We start from the raw sequence: 23,584 nt of genomic DNA on the forward strand, positions 1-23,584 counted from the left end.
GAACCATCTAAAAATAAATCCAAAAACCGTGAAATACCCTTAGTCTTCCAAATTTGAAAAGCACGATCCGTAAAAGAGGGAGGAAAAAATATGTTACCTAAAATAGGAATCGCTAGCCCAAATTGGTTAAGATCAAAAAATTTTCTGAATTGGAACCAAATACGTAAGGTATATTTAACTATCGGGCTAGATACCTGTTTAAGGCGTTTCAAATCAAAAGGAAGAGAGGAACCTAAAATAGAGCCAAGTGTATTGCCCTGAACAGATTGTAATTCCAATGCTACCCATTTAGGAATGGATAGTATATCCTGGTCAAGTAACCAAAATTTCATATGTCGAATATTGATTGCTCAATAATAGAATCTAAAGTTAGGTAATGCTAAACCTCCATCTCTCTTAGCTTTCTGTAAATGTATTTTACCCAGTCTCGGGTTTTTATTTTGCCAAATAAATGAAGAAATTTTTGAGTCAACTTTATCAAAAAAAGATTTTGGAACAAAAATCGGTAATGCCTGAAATATATATAGAAATTTTGGCAGAAAAAACATCTTAACTGCATTAATCCAACCAATCAAAGTTAAATATAAAGGAAACCATTTAGATGAAAGTTGAATAATATGGTCAATTAAGGGTAAAAAGTTAATCTTAAATAAATCTTTGTGTTTACAAGTAATTTTAATCCCAAGATATGAAAAATAATTATTAATCAATTTAAACGGAAAGTTATGATATAAGGGAAGTTGTTTATTAATTGGGAAAAGTTCACTCTTACTAAGATTTAATTTATAACCTGAAAAGAGACTAAATTGTGCTAATAACTCTAAAACAGCAGGGATGGATTTTTGAGGATTAGAAATATATAAAAGTAAGTCATCAGCATAGAGTGATATTTTATGGGACTTTAAGCCCCGAGTTATCCCAGTAATATTTGGAGATTCTCGAATGGCAATTGCAAGAGGTTCTAATGCAATATCAAATAATAAAGGACTAAGAGGACAACCTTGTCGAGTACCTCGAAAAAGAGGGAAAAAAGGTGAGCTTAGAGAGTTAGTACAGACCGAGGCCACAGGAGAATGATATAACAGTTTGATCCAGGATATAAATTTCCAGCTAAAATTAAACATTTCAAGCACCTTAAATAAGTAAGGCCATTCTACTCTATCAAAAGCTTTCTCAGCATCTAAAGAGATAACACACTCAGGAACATTTTGTGAGGGGGTATAAACAATATTTAACAGTGTACGAATGTTATAAAAAGAGTAACGACCTTTAATAAAACCCGTTTGGTCTTCTGAAATAATAAAAGGAAGTACTTTTTCTAATCTGTTTGCTAATAACTTAGAAAAAATTTTAGAGTCAACATTTAATAACCTCCTAACTTTTAAATTCAATGCCTCCACTCATAAAAGCAAGCATTCCATCAGCCTTCTTAACCAGCTTGTCGACCTGTGTAGCCACTTTCAAGGAGCTATGAATTTGGATCCTAAGATCTCTCTGCTTGGCAACACTGTTAAGGATCTTGCCGTTAACAGTGTACTCTCTCCTTGCTTTTGCCCTACCAAGGTGCAACACCTCACATTTATCTGGGTTAATCTCCATCTGTCATTTCTCTGCCTGTATCTGCAACTGACCTATATCGTGCTGTATTCTTTGCCAGTCTTCTACACTATCCACAACTCTACCAATCTTGGTATCATCCACAAATTTACTAACCCACCCATCTACGTTTTCTTTAGGGAACTGTTCCCTAACTGTTCACCCTCTGAAAGTCACCTGCCAGGTTCATTACTCAACCCCTCCTCTCACTGGACCGTCCACATACTGATCTAGAAAATCTTCCTAGATGCATTTAACAAATTCTGCCCCATCTAAACCCCTTTCACTAAAAAGGTCCCAGTTTATATTAGGGAAGTTGAAATCTCCCATGATGACAACCCTATTAGTTTTACAGATTTCCTTAATCTGATTACATATCTGTTCCTCAATATTCCGGTGGCCATCAGGGGATCTGTAGTGCAATCCCATCACTGTGATTGCACCCTTCCTATTCCTGGGTTCCACCCAAATGGACTCAATGTCTGATCCCTCCATTATGTCTCCCCTGAGTACAGCTGTGATATTTCCCTGATGTAGTAGTGCAATTCCCCCCACCCTTACCTCCTCCTCTATCTTTTCTGAAATTTGGAAAACCTGGTGCATTAATCACCCATTACTGCCACCCTCTCAACCAAGTTTCAGTAATGGCTACAACCTTGGAGTTCCATGTACTGATCCATGCTCTAAGTACATCACCCTTACCCATAACACTCCTAGCAATAAAATATGCACAGTTCAAACTGTCAGAGAGATCCATGTTGAAATGCAAACTCATTCTACATAAAGCAAAACAGCATGCACCATTAACATAGTTAAAGTTACCAAGAGACCCCACAGGAATGTAACTGAAAATTTGATGACCTATCAGGGGTGGCCAACCTTTTGCATTCCATGTGCCAATTTTTTCACGCACCAGTTCTGATGCAATTTTTTCATGCACGAGTTCTATATTAACACATTTTTACAAGAAATGAATGGGGGTACAAGAATTGTATGGCGCATCTGAACTGGTGAGTGAAAAAGTTGACGCATGGAATGTAAAAGATTGACCACCCCTGAGCTAAATGAAGGACTAGTGACTTGTGCAACAGTTAGTGTCACTGTTCTGCAGCTCCTCTGACCCAAGTTCGATCCTGACCTTGGATGCTGTCTGTGTGGTGTTTACAAGTCCTCACTGTGACTGTGTGTGTTTCCCCCAATATCCTTCAGATTTCTCTAACAGCGCAAGGACATGCAAGTTGGAAGGATAATTAGCTGCCATAAATTACGCCTCATATAGGTGGATGACAGGAAAATTGTGGGGTTGAGAAACTTAATGAGCATGGGAGAGAGAATAAGTTACAAGGAGATAAGTGAAAGTAAAGATGACACAGAATCAGTGGACCAGATGACCTCCTTCTGTGTCATAAAAAATATATAAAAGAGAAAGAAACAATGTTACATTCTAAAAGAGAAGTGAGCACAGAGGACAAAAAGTTTAAGGGAGGGAATTTCAGAACTCTGGGTTTTGGGCAGCCTCAGTGATGGTGGGTTCTGACATGTGAAGCCAACTGACAGGTTGAAACATTCACAACTTTACTCAGCAAGTGAACATTCGATCTTCATTTCTTCCCAACTTTCTCAGCATCACAGTAGGCAGTTTTCTTCCAGTTAGTTCCATCCATATGATAACAAAAAATGGCACAGAGCATTGGATACAACTAAGGCAATGAGAACAGACAACATCCAGTTGTAATCCTGAAGTCTTCCAGGTGTTATAACCTTGAACATCCAAATCTGCTGTGCATATGTTAAATTGGATTCAGTCCCATTATTCTGTCAACCGCACACAGGTCTGCAAAACTTCATTGTTCGCAATACAGTACTGGCTTCACTGCCAAGGCCAACATCCCTAATTGCCCTTGGGAAGATACTAGTGAGGCATACATTGCTAGCTGTTCATTATTAAACTCTTATTGTATTTCCAATTATAGTACAGTATTCATGAATTCCCTATTAATACTCTACAAAAATTTTATGAGGAAGGAAAATAATTCCCAATTCCTTTTTTGCCCAAAGCAGATTCAGGGCAATTACAAAATTTAGATGGATTCAATGAACAAAAAAGAAACTTTTACTAAAAGTCTTAACAATGTTATATTTTTAGTGGAGCTCGAATGTTAAGATTTGCAATCACTCTATTAAAGGTCCGTCCTACCACAGCTTTTGAAGTGTATTGCCTGTTGGTTAAACATTGTAACACCCACATGACCCCTCTATCAAAAGAGTCCTGATGAAGGGTATCTGCCTGAAACATTGACTGTTTATTCCCACTCCATAGATGCAGCCTGACCTGCTGAGCTTTTCCAGCATTTTGTTTGTGTTGCTCTAGATTTCCGACGTCTGCAGAATCTCTTGTGTTTAGAATCCTGCTGCTTTTGGGAACATCATGAGATTGAAGTTCTTTCTTTTTCAATCTTTTTATTAATTTCAAAATACAGAAACAGAACATAACCATAATACAAATAGAAGGAGATGTAATGTTACATTTAAAAAGATTAATTGCAAAACCAAATAGTGGAAATTAACAAAGCTCCCAAACATGTAGAACTAACCACGGATAATACAAAATAAAAAAAAAACTGGGAAAAAAAATGAAAAAGAAAAAAAAAACAAAACAAAAAAAAAACCCATCCCCAAAGATGGGGATGATACAGTTTAAAGTAGTGCACAGGGCTCATATGTCCAAAGATAAACTATCTCGTTATTACTGTTATATTAATCCTATATGTGACAAATGTCATTCCGAGATAGCTTCTTTAACCCACATGTTCTGGTCATGTCCCTTGTTGGAGAAATATTGGAAAGATATTTTCGATATTATTTCAACGGTCCTAAATATAGACTTACAACCTCATCCAATTACTGCTGTCTTTGGACTACCAATGATAGACTTAAATAATTTAACCTCTTCATCATGAAGGATGATTGCATTTCTTACTTTAATAGCTAGAAAGTCCATTTTGTTGAATTGGAAAGAGATCAACCCTCCTACTGTATTTCATTGGTTTTCACAAACTATGGTGTGTTTGAATTTGGAGAAAATTAGAAGTGCAGTTTATGACCCTTCTATTAAGTTTGAAAAAACTTGGAGGCCATTCATTCAGCATTTTCATTTGATGTAATTTGATCATTTCCAAACTTGTTTTATCTCCCTGTACTGTTGTTGGAGGGGATTGGAGTCGTCGACACTAAGGTTTTCTTCTTTTCCATTTTTAAGTTGTTAGTTTTGCCCAAGTCTTTTAGGTTAGGAGATTGAAGTTCAAAGTAAATTTTATTATCAGAGTACATAAATGTCACCAAATACAACCCTGAGATTCTTCTTCCTTTGGACAAATATAAATAAATAGCAGTACATAATGAAAGTATGAAATAACAAGATAAAATGTCCTTAAAGTGAGATCATTGGTTGTGGGAACATCTCAATAGATGAGTGTAGTTATCCCATTTTGTTCAAGAACCTGATGGTTGAGGAGTAGTAACTGTTCTTGAACCTGGTGGTGTGAGTCCTAAGCCTCTTGTACCTTCTACCTGATGGCAACAGTGAGAAAAGAGCATGGCCTGGGTGGTGAGGATCTTTGATGAGGATGCTGCTTTCCTATGACAGTGTTTCATATAGATGTGCTCAATGGTTTGGAGGGTTTTACCCATTGATGTACTGGGTTAAATCCATTACGTTTTGGAGAATTTTCTGTTCAAAGGCATTGGTGTTCCAATGCCTGATACAATTACAACACCATGATTGAGAACTTATATTAAGAAAGCATCTTTTTTTGTGGAAGTGTCCCAAGGTATTTTAAGCATATTCTGGTGTTAACCCACACTTTAGGGTAGATGATGAAACATTTGATCAGAAATAGTATTCAAGGAGCGTCATTATGGAAGGAAAAGAGGAAGCACAGAAAAGGAGAATTTAGAAAAGGATTACAAAATCTACTTCTCTTCAATCTGAATGCATGGATAAACAGGAGACTGATCAAGAGCCTGGAAGGTGAGACTGAAGAAGATTAGCGAGGTGAAAGGGCAGGAAGACAGCTGAAAATAGTAATATATTTTAATCTCAAATGTCCAACATTTAAAAGGCATTGAAACACATAATTGGATAGGAAAATCATAGAGGGATACAGATCTGATACAGACAAACAGGATTAGTATAAACAGGCATCATATCAGCATGTTTAGGGTGGGCTGATGGAACTCCTTTCTATGTTGTACCTTTTTATGATTCTATTACATCAAGGAATCAGTGAACCGGAAGCTACTGTAGATCAAAAGGCAATGGGTGATTGTGAATGGGGTGAGTTTGGTCTATGCAGCAGGTTCTTAAATGAACTGATGTTTACTGAGTGTGGAATGAGAAAAACCGGCTAGGAGTATATTGGAGAATGCCACAAAAATGTGGACAAATCCTTGAGCAGAATATGAGGTAGGAGCAGGGATGGAGTGAGACAATATTTCAGAGGTTAAATGTATGGCCTTAGCAATGCCTGTAATAAATTGTCAGTAGTTTGAGGCCAAATATGAACTACCTGATTCAGTATTTGGCATTTGCCAGAAAGAGCTATCAAGTCAATGGCCTGGTTGACACAATGCAGGAAATATATTGACTACAGTCTTTCTAAGTTCTTGACTGGCGGTGAGTCCTGTTCATCTGGTGCTAGATTTTAGGCAAGCAGCCTGACAACTTGGAGACAATGTAAGGACTGTAGCAGATAACAATGAGGTAGAACTGCTGCTATCACTTTATATCAGGTGAGATATGTATTGGTCCTTAGGGAACATTAGAATTAGTAATATGGACACAGAGAACTTGTTGCAGTTCATACACTGGCTATGACTGGACAGATGGCAGTAGGATCTCTGGCTTAAGCCAGCTGTAGATAGTGGAGAGGCATTCGAAGAAGATGGTTTAGATGAAGTAGAATCGCATTCAGCTAGAAGTGGTACTTAAGTTGAGGAGGATAAAGGGGGAGAGATGACATATGCTACACTCATGCACATATCATTACTTTTGGCAATAAAAAGTCCACATTGGGGAACCTTGAAGTGCAGGATTTAGTCCACTTGGTAATTATTAGGTGTCATGTATAAAATGACATTTTATAATACTCAGAGATTTGTATTAAAATAATATATCATGGGATTTTAGGTGAATGCATAAACTATTTCAGCAGAATTTAAAGTAGCTCAGTATGTGGCTTTAGCCTAATGAAATTATTGAAGTAAATTTTATTAGTGACAATTTATAATATTAAAATGTATTGCTTTTATTTTCTCTGATTTGTTTTAATGAGAATTAAAACAAAGTCAATATTTTAATCATCTCTATTCAATCATCTGCCTTCACTAGTCTCTTGACCAAAAAAACACGTTCTGAATTTATATGAAAAGATTCTGTCTGCTGTTTTAATTAAGGACTTAATCAATTTAAAACAGATGCAATTGCGACTGTACACTCAGTCATCATAATCTACTGATTTACTATTTGCAGATACCCTTGCTCATGAGGTTGACCCCCCAAGTCCCATCTTGAATTTTTTTAAACAATTATATCTATGTACAGGTGTCCTTGGGTTACAGATGAGCTGATGTACAGAAATTTGACTTTACCAAATTCTCCCACACATTTAACATGCAGTTTTATAAAACTTCAGTCAGACTGCACTTGGAGTATTGTGTGCAGTTCCAGTCACTCTAGTCACTAGGAAAGATCTGAAGACTTTGCAAAAGGTGCAGCAGAGGTTTACCGGAATGCTGCCTGGATTTGAAAGTATGCGTTAAAAAAAAGGTTGAATAAATTTAGGTTGTTCTTCACAGAGTGCTGGAGGCAGAGGGGAGACATGTTAGTTGTTTTTAAATTTTGTGAGGCACAGTCAGGATAGACAGTCAGAATCTTTTCTCTGGGGTAGAAATGTCAGACTCCAGAGGGCATGCTTTTAACATTAGACAATAGACAATAGGTGCAGAAGTAGACCATTCGGCCCTTCGAGCCTGCACCGCCATTCTGAGATCATGGCTGATCATCTACTATCAATACTCGGTTCCTGCCTTGTCCCCATAACCTTTGATTCCCCTACCCATAAGATACCTATCTAGCTCCTTCTTGAAAGCATCCAGAGAATTGGCCTCCACTGCCTTCTGAGGCAGCGCCACAACTCTCTGGGAGAAGAAGTTCCTCCTCAACTCTGTCCTAAATGACCTACCCCTTATTCTTAAACCATGCCCTCTGGTACTGGACTGTCCCAGCATCTGGAACATATTTCCTGCCTCTATCTTGTCCAATCCCTTAATAATCTTATATGTCTCACTCAGATCCCCCCTCAATCTCCTTAATTCCAGCGTGTACAAGCCTAGTCTCTCTAACCTCTCTGCGTAAAACAGACCGGACATCCAGGAATTAACCTAGTGAACCTACGCTGCACCTCCTCCACAGCCAGGATGTCCTTCCTTAACCCTGGAGACCAAAACTGCACACAATACTCTAGGCGTGGTCTCACCAGGGCCCTGTACAAATGCAAAAGGATTTCCTTGCTCTTGTACTCAATTCCCTTTGTAATAAAGGCCAACATTCCATTAGCCTTCTTCACTGCCTGCTGCACTTACTCCTTCACCTTCAGAGACTGATGAACAAGTACTCCTAGATCTCTTTGTATTTCTCCCTTACCTAACTCCACATAATAATCTGCCTTCCTGTTCTTGCTCCCAAAGTGAATAACCTTACACTTATTCACATTAAACGCCACCTGCCAAGTTTCTGCCCACTCACCCAGCCTATCCAAGTCACCTTGAATTCTCCTAACATCCTCATCACATGTCACACTGCCACCCAGCTTGGTATCATCAGCAAACTTGCTGATGTTATTCACAATGCCTTCCTCTAAATCATTGACGTAAATTGTAAACAGCTATGGTCCCAATACCAAGCCCTGTGGCACCCCACTAGTCACCACCTGCCATTCCGAGAAACACCCATTCACTGCTACTCTTTGCTTTCTATCTGCCAACCAGTTTTCTATCCATGTCAACATCCTCCCCCCAATGCCATGAGCTCTGATTTTACCCACCAATCTCCTATGTAGTACCTTATCAAATGCCTTCTGAAAGTCAAGGTACACCACATCCACTGGATCTCCCGCGTCTATCTTCCTGGTTACATCCTCGAAAAACTCCAATAGTCAAGCATCATTTGCCCTTGGTAAATCCATGCTGGCTCGGCCCAATCCTATTACTGCTATCAAGATACGCCGCTATTTCATCTTTAATAATGGATTCTAGCATCTTCCCCACTACTGATGTTAGGCTAACAGGGTGATAGTTCTCTGTTTTCTCCCTCCCTCCTTTCTTAAAAAGTGGGATAACATTAGCCATTCGCCAATCCTCAGGAACTGATCCTGAATCTAAGGAACATTGGAAAATGATCACCAATGCATCTGCAATTTCCAGAGCCACCTCCTTTAGTACCCTAGGATGCAGGCCATCTGGACCTGGGGATTTGTTAGCCTTCAGTCCCATCAATCTACTCATCACCGTTTCCTTCCTAATGTCAATCTGTTTCAGTTCCTCTGTTACCCTATGTCCTTGGCCCATCCATACATCTGGGAGATTGCTTGTGTCTTCCCTAGTGAAGACAGATCCAAAGTACTTATTAAATTCGTCTGCCATTTCTCTGTTTCCCATAACAATTTCTCCCAATTCATTCTTCAAGGGCCCAACATTGTTCTTAACTATCTTCCTTCTCTTCACATATCTAAAAAAACTTCTGCTATCCCCCTTTATATTCCTAGCTAGCTTGCGTTCATACCTCATTTTTTTTCTCCCCGTATAGCCTTTTTAGTTAAGTTCTGTTGCTCCTTGAAAATTTCCCAATCATCCGTCTTCCCACTCACCTTAGCTCTGTTATACTTCTTTTTTAATGCTATGCTATCTCTGACTTCCTTTGTCAACCACTGTGGCCACTTTTCCCCCTTTGAATCCTTCCTTCTCTGGGGGATGAACTGATTTTGCACCTTGTGCATTATTCCCAAGAATACCTGCCATTGCTGTTCCACTGTCTTTTCTGCTAGGATATCCGACCAGTCAACTTTGGCCAGCTCCTCCCTCATGGCTCCATAGTCTCCTTTGTTCAACTGCAATACTGACACTTCTGATCTGCCCTTATCCCTCTCAACTTGCAGATAAAAACTTATCATATTATGATCACTACCTCCTAATGGCTCCTTTACTTCAAGATCACTTATCAAATCCTGTTCATTGCACAACACTAAATCCAGAATAGCCTTATCCCTGGTCGGCTCTCGTACAAGCTGCTCCAAAAATGCATCCCATAGGCACTCTACAAACTCCCTGTCCTGGGGTCCAGTACCAACCTGATTTTCCCAGTTCACCTGCATGTTGAAATCCCCCATAACTACTGCGACATTTCCTTTGCCACATGCCATTGTTAACTCCCTATTCAACTTGCACCCAATATCCATGCTACTGTTTGGGGGCCTGTAGATAACACCTATTAGGGTCTTTTTGCCCTTACTGTTCCTCAGTTCTATCCACACTGACTCTACTTCTCCTGATTCTATGTCCCCCCTTGCAAGGGACTGAATCTCATTCCTCACCAACAGGGTCACCCCACCCCCTCTGCCCACCTTTCTGTCCCTTTGATAGCACGTATACCTTTGTACATTCAATTCCCAGATCTGATCCCCCTGCAGCCATGTCTCCGTTATCCCAACAACATCATAGTTACCCATTTGCACCTGAGCTTCAAGCTCATCCGCCTTATTTCTGACACTTCGTGCATTCAGATATAGAATTTTTAACCCATTTCTCCTCTCTCTGTTTAAATCGCTGCCTATTGTGCATAACCCAGCTCCCCGAACGCTCACTGGGCTATATGCCCCTTGAATTTTGTTGTCCTTCTTAAATTTACTTACTCTTTCTGCACATTTAACTCCATGCTCCGTCAGACCATCCCTCTGCACATGTATCCTCCTTATCACTCGTTCCGCCTCACCTTTCTCTACTTCACACTTAATATTCCGGAACCGTGTAGTCCCCACCTGTCCTTTATACTTCATCTCGCTATCCTCGCTCACATTCTGGATCCCTGCCCCCTGCAAATTTAGTTTAACCCCCCCCCCCCCCAAGCAGCACTAGCAAACTTTCCTGCAAGAATGTTAGTACCCCTCCAGTTCAGGTGTAAACAGTCCCGTCGGAACAGATCCCACCTTCCCTGGAACAAAGCCCAATTACCTAAAAACCTGAAGCCCTCCCTCCTGCACCATCCTCTCAGCCACGCATTGATCTGTATAGTCCTTCTGTTCCTCGCCTCACTCACACGTGGCACAGGTAGCAATCCTGAGATTGTTACCCTGGAGGTCCTGCCCTTCAGCTTCACACCTAACTCCCTGAACTCACTATGTAGGGCCTCCTCACTCTTCCTACAGAGAAGTATAAAGGTGATGTTAGTCGCAAGTGTTTTTTGTGTAGAAAGTAGGAGGTGTCTGGAATGTGTTAACAGGGGTAGTAGTGGAAGCAGGCAATTTTGGTGAAGGAGACTTTGAGATCGAGACATGAATCAAGAAGGAATGGAGGGGTATGGATAATACACCAGAAGAAGGCATTACAGAATCAGATTAATTATCACTGTTGCTTTGTGGCAGCAGTACAGTGCAAGACATAAAAATTACTATAAGTTACAAAATAAATAAATAGTGCAGAAGACAAATAATTAGGTAGTGTTCATGGGTTCATGACTGTTCAGAAATCTGATGCTGAAGGGGAAGAAGGATGTTTAATGTGGGTTTTCAGGATCCTGTTCCTCCTCTTTGATGACAGTAACGTGGAAAGGGTTGTGTCTCAAATGATGAGCATCTTTAATGATGGATGCTCCTCTTGAAGGTTGTGACGAGAATACACATAAAATTAAGATGTTTGCTGGCCTGGGTTAGCATCAGTGGCATCAGCAGTTGGTCTGCCACCTGTCCTCAGGGGAAGGAGAGATAAGGAACAATGAAGCAGCATCTGGAGATGTGTAATGAAGGGACGGGAGAGAGAGCTGTCTGGAGCAGCTCCCCCTTTGAACCCTGAACTGTTTGAAGTGATGGACAGGCGATCTGGAGATGTGTAATGAAGGGACGGGAGAGAGAGCTGTCTGGAGCGGCTCCCCCTTTGAACCCTGAACTGTTTGAAGTGATGGACAGGTGATACCCCAGCAGGGGGATAAAAAGGGACAGGTTCGCTAAGGCAGGACACACACAACACCCGAGGTAACGAGACCCTGGAAGCGGTGCGCCTCTCACGAGTCGGTGGGAAGTACCGCACCTTAAACGCACAGGGTGGAAAGGTACGATCAGCGGGAACCCGGGTGTGTGTCCACCCTCACTTGGGTGCCGGGTTCACTGCAGAGGATCGATCGCATCTGGAGGAGGGGTCACAGTCGGTGACCTCAGGCGACATCACCAAGGACCTGCCCGAAAGCTGCTTGTGAGCAATATCATCGGTCTGTGAGTGGAAGCCGTTCTGAATGATCAGTCGTTCCCGTTTTCTCTCTCTCCCTCCCCCCACGTTGTCCATCGCCATGGCAACGATTACCGCGAACTGAACTAAATTGGACTGAACTTTTGTGTCACTTTGAAATTTGGTCATTTAGCCCTAGACAACGATAGATCTTGATTGATGCTGTTATCTTAATTCTGTGCACATGTGTGTTTATCATTGCTGAACTGTTGCATTTATTATCCTTTCGATTACTGTGTTGCTTGTTTCTTTAATAAAACTTTCTTAGTTCTAGTAATCCAGACTCCAACTGAGTGATCCATTTCTGCTGGTTTGGCAACCCAGTTACGGGGTACGTAACAAGATGTCCTCGATGGTGGGGAGGTTTGTGCGCTCTGCAGCCTCTTGTGTTCCTGTGCTTTGAAGATCTATACTGAGCTATGATTCAACCATTCAGAATGCTTTCCAATGAACGTCCGTAGAAATTTGTAAGAGTCTTTAGTGACACCTCAAACTCCAAATGAAGTAGAGTCACTGACATGCCTTCTTTGTGGTTGCACCAATATGTTGAACCCAGGATAGGGTCTCTGAGGTGTTGACACCTAGGAGCTTGAAGCTGTTCATCTTTTCCACCACTGATCCCTCAATGACGACTGGTGTGTGATCTCCCAACTTCTTCCTGAAGTCAACAATCACTTCCTTGTCTTGCTGATGTTGAGTGTGAGGTTGTTGCGACACCACTCAACCAACGGATGTATCTCACTCCTGTACACCTCTTTGGTACCATCTGAGATTCTGCCTACAGTTGTAGATGGCATTTGAGCTGTGCCTAGTCACACAGACCTGAGTATAGAGTAGAGCAGTGGGTACAGCATGCATGCTTGAGGTGTTTCTGTGTTGGTTGTCAGCAAAGAGGAGACATTATTACTGATCTGCACTGACTGTGGTCTTCCGATAAGGAAGTCAAGGTTTCGGTTGCAGAGGGAGATAGCAAAGGGAGGCCCAAAGTTTGAAACTTCTCAAACAGAATCTGTTTGTGGTGAAATTTCCTTTTCCTCCATAGATACTGCTTCACCCAGTGAGCTCCTCCTGAAGATTGTTTGTTGGTGATCATCAGTTTGTAAGTTTACATACTTCCAATAGAAGTAGGCTGATGGCTTACACCATTTCCTTTTAGGTCTTTAAGCATTTTCTTCTATCAATATCTGATAATGTTTTTTGCATACTACATTGGCACCAGATTGTTTGGTGACACTTGTAGGCTGCTCCCAGCACACCATTGAGTGTGTTGGTTAACGCAAATGACACGTTTCACCGTACGTTTTGATGTACAGGTGATAAATAAACTTGAATCTTGAATATGGCATGTTTATATTTATTTGCTGAATATGTTAGGTAAAATGAGAGGATTGTACTGATACCTGAGGAAGTCTGTGCTGCTGTTTCTTCAGTGCAATTTAAACACAGTAATAAAGAAATAATGCTGAAAGCTGATTATATACAAGGGGTGATTGATAAGTTCGTGGCCTAAGGTAGAAGGAGATAGAGTTATACAGCTCGTTACATGCATAATGCAGTTCAACTCTTTGAGTGATTATGCAGAAAACTTGAAGTTAATAACTCATCTCCTTCTACCTTAGGCCATGAACTTATCAATCACCCCTGCTGTTGGCACTTTCTGGAGGTCCAAGATCCATATGCTCCACAACCGCTGGACTGTGTGTAAATGTAGGAGGGGACTATGTTGAAAAATAAATGTGCTAGGTTTTCTAAAATTGACTTCTTCTACCTTAGGCCACGAACTTATCAATCACCCCTCGTAAAGTCTCCATGTTCAATTGTTTTAATATAGGTGTTAAAACACTGAAACGTGTGAGATTATGGTTTGGATTTTGTAAAAGTGGGAAATATGTCAGCAGGTACTGTACTTTTAGCGTGATTAATTGCAAATTGCCGAGCTGCTGTTAGTGATACCTCATCCCTGCATAGTGTATTGTAGAATTGTGGACTCATTTGTGAAATATCTCTTTCAAGAAAAGTAAACAAGTTAAGCCTTGTTGATGAGGTGCAGCTGAGTATGGAAATTGTGTTATTTTACGTTTGAACAAACTTCTTAGCCTTAAAATATTAACCAAAGCATTTGTTGAATGCCTGATCCATATTCTGAAAGTTTTTAAAATGGTATTTCAGCTTTTATCTTAACTGCATATATATTCCTATCTTTATTTTATTTTCCCTATAATTCTACTAAGTGAATGATGAAACTGTGTGCCATTTCCTATTATACAGTCTCCAAGCTTATTCCTTGTGACTGCTGCTGGCTGGCATTACAGTTGTTGGAACCCAAGGATCTTGTACTGAAATCAGAAGTGCATTAACATTGAGAAGGGTGAAATCCACATCTCAGGGACTGCTAGATTTTTGCAGACAGGTCATTTTGAGGTCGGCAATGAGTACCATCACTTTGCTACTGATAGTAAATTTTTGAGTCCAGATGTTATGTCTTGGTAACTTGCCAAAATGCACAGACAATGAGTGATAAAAGGAGGAGGAAGAAATAAATGGAAAGGCATTCAACCTCAGCAGCAGGGGTGAAACATATTGCAAAGCAGGAATTCATGGAAGTCCAGCCTCTGAGATTTATATGCTGTGACTAAACTTGTTCCCTATAGACCTGATTTTTAATACATGATTAATGTGAGGATTAAGGCCTAGGTAAATCCAAAATGAAAGTAAAAGTTACAAATGCACTGTGCTTCTGTGCAAGGCTCAGTCTCCCGAAACAGCTGGAACTATGTGTAGTTCAGGTTCAATGCTATGTGGAGATTTTAATGCACCTTCGATGCAGTAGATGCACTTAGAAACTGTGCAGTCATTTTGTGTGTTACCCAGCAGGCACTTTGGCCGTCTTTTTCTGTAATCCATTATCGAGACAACATAATAAGCCCTATATCAGCAACTTGTTTTTGTTCTGTGAGTCTTCCCTAGTGAGATATATATAACATCAGCTTTTATAAAACATTGTAATTCAGGCACTCAAGATAGGAAAGGAATTGGAAACTGGCAAAATAGCTTGCTTTTGAATGTTTTTTTTGTTGAAGTAAAGATCAGGTTGTCATCAAGCTTGGTGAAATCAAATGCCCGATATGGTTGCATGTCTCATGATCTCTGCTTAATCACTTCTAATATTACTTCAGCATTAAAATATAAGATGTCAGAAAAATAACTGTCACAGATGCATTAAGTGGCCCTTTTGAATACACATTAGCACTGAACTGGAATTCATAGTTGAATTATTGTGCTGTTTCATTGCTGTTGATACCCTGGTTAACAACCAAGTAAAGATACAGAACTCTGCAATAATCCTTGGATCAAAGCAGCCTTCTACATTAACTTGTCGTGCTTGAAAGAAACTGTCTGAATTTCATTTAATGCATTTCAAATTGATAAAATGTGATACAGTTTTATAACTGCATTTTAAGATCACAATTAGCTTCAGTTTCCTGCCAATAATTTTTATGCTAATTTGGAATTTTGTCACTAATTTTTTTATTGAAAATACAGTGAATTTAATTTTTTTAGGTAATTCATAGAAACAATTTCTAATTAAGGGTCAATGACCTGAAGCATTAGGCTGATTTATTCAGAAAATTGCAGACAGTGCCATGTAGAACTGCCAGCATTCCTGTGTGTAATTGCCAGCAACTATGGGATTCACGGATGTTCTCCAAAGTGCTTTGATGTTGTTCCTCACATAAGGTCAACAGTGGACCACAATATAGTTACATTTTCCCAGTACTCTCAACTGGCAAGTCAAAGTCAAAGTTGTGTTTATTGTCATATGCAGGAGTACATGCATGCACAGGTACAATGAAAATCTTACTTGCAGCAGCATCACTTGCAGCATGAAAATCTTATTTACAGCATATGATGCACATGGCATCATATAAGGAACATTCACAAGAAAAACATAAATTATACACAATTAGAACAAAAAAGTATTTTTTTGTGCAAAGTGATCAAAATATTCATAAAGTTGCTAAACTTCAGTGATTTTGTAACGTCGAAGCTGCACCCTCTCTAACATGCTGGTAGAGAGAGTTTTATTAGGGTTTTCTTTAGCGCTGGAAATGGTTACATCCCGACACGCGGGACAGAAGCAAGGTCGCATTGTGTATTCCACAGACCAACAAAGATTGGCTGGCTTAGCGAACAGAGCGGTGGAAACCCTGCTGAAATCCGGAGGAAAACACACAGAGGATGCAGAGGGGGATCACAAAGCCGAGGAAAGAGGACCGGGTCGAGACAACAGAGACTTTTGGAGAAGAGGAGTTCGGTGGGTAATACTGTTCCGGCTGATCGGAAGTGCACTGAGAACGGTAAGCGTAAAGGAACTGGGTGCTTACTGTTCTGGCTAACAACGGACGGTGCAATCCAGGGTATATTACAATCGAGGAACATGTTTGCAGACTGGATATTGAACTTTTTACTGTTGGACTTCGGCCACATTCCACTGTGATACAACACTTGGTGGCACGGGAGGTCATTCCTGCCTGTGGCCATCGAACATGCAGCTCCTCCCGTGGAGGGTCAGATACCCTGAGCCAATAGACTGGTCCTGGACTTAATTTCCATCTGGCATAGTTTGCATTTTGGTGTTTGATTGTTGAGGTTTTTTTTATTGCTATATTTACGCTCTATTCTTGGTTGGTGCGGCTGTAACGAAACCAAATTTCCCTCGGGATTAATAAAGTATATCTATCTATCTATTAGGTTTTTGCCAGTTGGTCTGAGAACTGAATGGTTGATAAAAGTAGCTGCTCTTGAACCTGGTAATGTGGGATTTCAGGTTTGTGTATTTGTGCTCAGGGGTAGATGCGAGTAGATGCAATGGCCCAGAGTGTGAGGATCTTTGATGATAGCTGTTGCCTTCTTGAGGCAGTAACTCCTGTCGATACTACTACTGGTGGGGAAGGATGTGCCCGTGATATAGAATCTATAGCTCTCTGCCTGCTGAACACATCAGATGTTTTATCTGGTACAGGGACACTGCTCTATTTGCTTGAATGGAGAGGAGCTGCTGTGAGGGAACAAAGCAAACAATGCATAGCTGACATTTTTTTGAATTAAGTCAGATATTTTTAAAGGTTTTAGTTTTAATGTAATTTTTCTTCCTTTTTTCTTTTTAAAATTAAATTAAATAGAGCTATAAAGCAAAGAAATAGATCCATTGGATCCTAATGGCAACAATGTTCAAAGTTCAAACATTCCTATCAATACTTCTCAGATTTGTTTTTAGCTTTCGAATATTTCTGATATATAAATCTTGACAACCATGTAAAGCAGGGTATGGTGGTTTAACCAGCTGTCAAATGTTTCTTCGGATGTTTCATATTATTCTGCCTCACCTCGCCTCCATATGGTGGCATTAAGTGCTCAACAGTCCACCCGTTATCCAGGGTCTAGTTGTCCAGGTTGGAGCAGACACTTAAGACCCCGTTGACATGAGAGAACTGAAAAGCTGTAATTTTAACCCAAATTACAGCTACGAACAGTCCGTTGCTAGCAGGAACTTCTAACCCATGAGCTCTATTTCTCTTTCCAACAATAACTTCCTTTATAATTCCATTATAATGATCAAATGAACAGACTAGATGAGCTGAAGGGTCTGTTTCTGTGCTGTAGTGCTCTAATACACTATAACTCAAATTATTCCTTTCTAAAGGGTAAGTCCCAACTGCACATTAATGAACGTTTGAACATGCATTTAAATAGTGATTTTCTCATTTCTGCAGAAGAATTCCATATCACGATACACTATTCTTCTCAATGAATAGAAGTGGACACCAATTATATCACTTAAATTGATTCAATTAATTGTTAAAAGTAGTGCTGCAGGCAACTCTAATGAGTTACTCTTCTGTTATTGCTGTAAGTGATGTCATGATTTCAGCTTTAAAGTGGGACCTGAAGAACCATTATATCTTAATCAATATGCCTTATTTGCAACGAATGCCTGAATCTACCATCTCCTTACCAAGTTCAATTGTCCAACCAAACTTACATTAAAAAACTTACCAAGGGGAAGTTATGGTTTATTGCTACCTTGATTGGCATCTGTTTAAAATTTGTCCAAAACGTGGTCTCAATTGTTTCAAAGTTTGAATATGTTCCCACAGCCTTTAACCAATTATTTTCAATAACTCAAATGTTTATTGTGATTTTAAATGAGCAATATTTCTTATCTGCCTTGGGACTATTATCCTTCATAAAGATAAATAAATCAATTTACACATAAAAGCAGCTTTCTCTCATAAGATCTTAGACAATAGAGCTGCAGACTGACTGTTTTCATCATTTTATTTCACTTCAGGCAACAGATGCTGACCTTGGTCCAAATACAACGTATCGCATCAGATCTGTGGAGGCCAGGAAGTTATTTTCTGTCAATCCCCGGACAGGAGAATTGTCAATTTTAGAGTCTACGGATTATGAAACTCTGGATACTGAAGATGCAAGCTACACTTTTGTCGTTGAGGCAGTGGATGGTGGGGGAAGCATGCCTCCAGGTCTAGCTACTGTGATTGTCCAAATACAGGTAGGCAATCTGTATTACTGAAATTTAGGGTAAAATTTGCACAGTAAAATGTTAATAATATTTGACAGGGTTAGAATCTAAGTCATTCTCGGTTATCTCTGGTTAGTTAATTAAAACAAAATTGACAGTAATGTTAATAAATTTAAATGAAGCACTGGTGGCATGGCAGTGTAGTGGTTGGCACATTGCTATATATAGCCAGCCATTACAGATCGAGGTGCAATTTCCCCACTACCTATAACGAGTTTGTACGTTCTTCCCATGACTTTGTGTGTTTCCTCCAGGTGCTCTGGTTTCCTTCTACATTCCAAAGTCTTACCGTTAGAGTTAGTGAATTGTGGGCACGCTATGTTGGCACCAGAATCGTGGTGACACTCACATGCTGTCCAGCACAATGCTAATTGATTTGATTCGATGCAAACAAAGCATTTCACTGTATATTTCCATGTACATGTGACAAATAAAGCTATTCTTAATCTGCAGTTTAACTTACTGAATACATTTCTCCTAAAACTACTCATCTTCAGGCATAACTCTATATTTTGCTGCTCTTTAGATATTTATCTGGTTTTCCTTAGTGTTTGCTATCTCAGCTTCATCAACCACCAATTAATTCCATGCTCCAGTAAATCTCTGCATGGAAGACATTTTCTATAATATCACTAGAGCGCACTGTCATATTTTAAAAGTACTCATCCATTCTCCCGGAACCAGACATTTCAAGCTTTGTGTGAAATTGTAGCATGGCACCAGAAAGTGTCAATGTCTTCTGTCCTTATAAATGGATGCTAAAAATCCCTTTCCACTAATTTGAAGAATTGAATAGGTGCAAATCCTACCTTTATTTATCCCAAAATTAATATTCCTTTTTTTAAACTTTTATTTCCAAGAGTTGAAGTTTATTATGGTGATTTCTAGATTGTTTTGCACTATGTATTCAAATGTCCACACATTTATGGAGTTCAAGTTGTGATTCATCATCACATAGCTGACTAGTCTAGTTCCTCTATCAGTACTGAAAGGATGGCATTGTTCCTTGTGCAGTCATAACTGGCCACTTTTGGGAATGGTATGTTTTTTTAGTGCATTACTAGATTGGAACCCAACACACCAGCAGAGCTGAATCCCATATGTACCTTTACATTGCCCTCTTCCATCAGTGCCATCAAGAACCACACCTGGTCCACAGACTCTCGATCTTTCCTCAAACCTACAATAGAAGCTTCCCTTGACCCATGCAAATCATCCAGCCCCACCTCCAATCCCGGACTTTCTCACCAGCATCCCTAAATCCCGTACCTGATCACAAAACCACCCAACTGTCCTGATCAGGTCTGTGATTCTGACCCTCATTCTAACCTTGTGCTGGAGGAATGAATGTCATTCACAGAGGCAGCCTGCAATTTAGCTTCCTGCACCCATTAAAGGATGCATTAGAAATTTGTTACTTCTTTACTGTTAGGAGTGTGAGTGGACCATCTTGCCCGTGAGCCTGCTCTGGCTGATCTTCTTCTTCACTTTCATTTTCCTGCATTATTCCCATTGCCTCAATTCCTTTAGCTTCTGAACATCTGCCTATTGTGCTGTGCTTTGAATTTACTCAGTTTACTTTGCAGTCAGACTGTATATGGAGTATTGTGATCAGCATTGGGCCCCAAGAATAGCCTGGGAATGAAAGGGTTAATGTATGAAGAGCACTTGATGATTCGGGAGTTCAGAAGAATGGAGGGTGGAGGGAATCTCATTGAAACCTATCAAATATTGAAAGGCCTAGGTAGAATGGATGCTGAGAGGTTTTTTCCAGTAGTGGGGGAGACTAGGACCAGAGGGCATAGCCCGTAGAATAGAAGGACGTCTCTTTAGAGTGGAGACGAGGAGGAATTTGTTTAGCCAGAAGGTAGTGAATCTGTGGAATTCATTGCCACAGACAGCTCTGGAGGTCAAGTTATTGGGTATCTTTAAAGCAGAAGTTGTTAATGTTCTTGATTAGTAGGAGTGTCTGAAGTTACAAGGAGAGGGGAGGAGAATGAGGTTGAGAGCTATAATAATTTAGCCAGGATAGAATGATGGAGCAGATTTGATGGGCCAAATGGTCTAATTCTGATTCTATGTTTTATGGCCTTATTATGGTCTACTCAGTGGCCGAGACTCTATGGTGAAGAGTTTCAAAGATGGATCACACCCTGTGTGGAAAAGTTTTTTTAATTCCAATCCTAAACGCTTTATTCTGACACTGCAGCGTCTTGCTCTACGTTCTCATCATCATGCATTGTTCTGCATCCTGCAGGATGAATTTTATAAGTTTCAAAGAGATCACCTCTCATTCTACCAGTGTTTAGAGAATACAAAAATACAAATAGAAAAGGTTGGAAGCACTCAGCAGGTCAGGCATCGTCTGAGGAAAAAGAGAAACACAGTTAACATTTCAGGATGAAGACACTTTGATAGACTCTCTATTCAATCTTTATATTGTGATGCGGCCATTTCAGGAACCGGTTTAATGAATCTTTGTTGCAATCTGCCTGTGCCAGCTACGTTCTTCTTTTCATGCAAGGACACCAAACTATCCACAGTTCTCCAGCTACATGGACTGTTGCACTTCCTACATTTTACAGTAACAGTGACTCTCCTGTCAAAGTGGTCCATTGTCTGTGAAACACTCTAAGAGGCTCTAAAACATTGAACGTCCCTTTATGAGCACAAGCTTGCATTTTGTACAAAAATCCCGCCTCTATTAACATTAGATATTAATTGCTACTGATACCATGACATTTTAGTGTAGACTTTGAGGACCAAAGGATCTGTTTCTGTGCTCTACACCTCTATAACACAGAAATGTCAGTCAAAGAACACAGCCCAATTGTTGCTGCCCACAGCACATTTCTACTATAGCCTAGCTTGAATTATAAAAGTTACAGTTGCAAAGGATGTGTTACCAAAACCAGCAAAAAAGCACAAGAAAATGATAAAATATGATTATTGTCAGCAGCTTGGATCAGTAAATCTCCTTATATCAGCATGTGGCTTCGGATAAATCAGTCCTAGTGCCTTGCCTGAACACATTTTAATTGAAATGTACTATATATTTTCAAATTCTTTATTGAAAATCTTTACCAACGCAGCTTATTTATATGGCAATTAATACATTTTGTGTGTGAATAGCATCTGTACAAATAAACAGAAGTCATTCTGATTTATTGATGCCACTGGTAAAGCTGCTATTAAGTCTATTACAGTTTGCAAAGAATGCCTAATGATTGAAGACTTTAGTGGAAGCCATTTCTTTTTGCTACTACACATCATAATTCAATGGCAAGAGGTCTATAAATTAATTAGACCAGCAAACAGCATGGATGAAGTTAGGGTTAGATTTTTTTCCAAAGGAATCCTGATGATCAGTCATATTTCATAGCAGTATGTAGTTGAGGCAGGTTTTTCATCCAACAGCCAATCACCTTCATTATCTGGCTATCTATTAAATTGGAATGCAGACACGGTGTTTTAAGACCATAAGGTATACGAGCAGAATTAGGTCATTTGGCCCATTGTGTCTGCTCCACCATTCTATCTTGGCTTATTTGTTAATCCTCTCAACCCCATTCTCCTGCCTTTCCCCTGTAACTTTTAACACCCTTACTAATCAAGAATCTATCAATCTCAGGTTTAAATATGCGTAATGACTTGACCTGCACTGCAATCTGTGAATTCACCGCACCCTGGCTGAAGAAATTCCTTCTCATCTGTCTTCTAAAGGGACATCCTTCTACTCTGAGGCTGTGCCTTCTGGTCCTAGACTCCTCCACTAGAGGAAACATCCTGTCCATGTCCACCTCAATCTAGGCTTTTCAATATTTGATATATTTAAATGAGATCCACCATCGTTCTTCTAAACTCCAGGGATTACCGGCCCAGCAACTTCCCATCCCACCAACTTTACAATAAGCTTGTCACGATTATAATAAGAAAGGGGTGTATTGAAGGCAGACTGTCCTGTTGATTTTTGCGTGTATTGCCAGGACTAGTCAATGCCAGATTTCCAGCCGTTGTCCGTGGAAATATTATTGCTGAGTCATTCAGACATAATGCATGGAAATAGGCTATTTGGCCCACCATGACTAGACCAATCAACAAGTGCTCATCTGTCCGTATTAGTAACATTTCTCAATACTTGGCCAGTAGCTTTCTGTGCCTTGGTCATTCAATTGCTTGCCAGATGCCTCTTAAATTTATGAGGGTGTCTGCCTCTACCATACCCTCATGCAGTATGGTCCAGATTCCAACCATCCTAGGGAAAACGAGATTTTCAAAATCTTCCTACCACTCACATTGCACCATTGCCCTCTGTTTTTAAACACCTCTGCCACAGAGAAAATGTTATAACATCTACCCTTTCAGGCCCTTTTTAACCTTCTCTACTCCAAGGAAAACAAATTGAGCAGATTGCCTGGTAAGCACCTGCATCTCCATTTGGAAAATAGTGCTGTGTGTAAGTATCTGAAGAGTCTAGCCAGAGGCAAGATCATGGTCCTGTGTGTGGTTCAGCTGCACAAGGGAAGAGGAGCAAATACCCAGTAGGTAGTCTCTTACCCTTATTGAAGGGTAGAAATCTTAAAGCGAGCAGAATAGACATGTGCTTCTGTAGCTGTAGGCATAAATCCACAATGATATGTTACATTTCTAGTGCTAGGGTTAAGGACGTTTACAGGATATTCTAAAGGGGAAAGGCAAACAGCCAGATATCTTGCTTTAACAATGGCACCAAAGACATTGGTTTAAAGAGCTTTGCAACATGAATTCAGTGAGCTAGGTCACAAACAAAGGAGCAAGACCAGTGAAGTTGTAATCTGTGGATTATTTCAA

The 23,584-nt window shown here is 40.0% G+C and overlaps 1 protein-coding gene across 1 annotated transcript in view; it reads left to right on the forward strand.

Annotated features, from left to right (window-relative positions):
* Positions 1–23,584, forward strand: part of pcdh15b (protocadherin-related 15b) — a 785,155-nt gene that overhangs the window by 483,800 nt on the left and 277,771 nt on the right. The window contains exon 19 of the mRNA XM_063072091.1: positions 18,500–18,724. Within this exon, the coding sequence (XP_062928161.1) occupies positions 18,500–18,724 (225 nt within the window). The remainder of the gene's footprint in view (positions 1–18,499; positions 18,725–23,584) is intronic.

The sequence above is a fragment of the Mobula hypostoma genome, chromosome 19, assembly GCF_963921235.1.
Source record: "Mobula hypostoma chromosome 19, sMobHyp1.1, whole genome shotgun sequence".
Lineage (NCBI taxonomy): Eukaryota > Metazoa > Chordata > Chondrichthyes > Myliobatiformes > Myliobatidae > Mobula > Mobula hypostoma.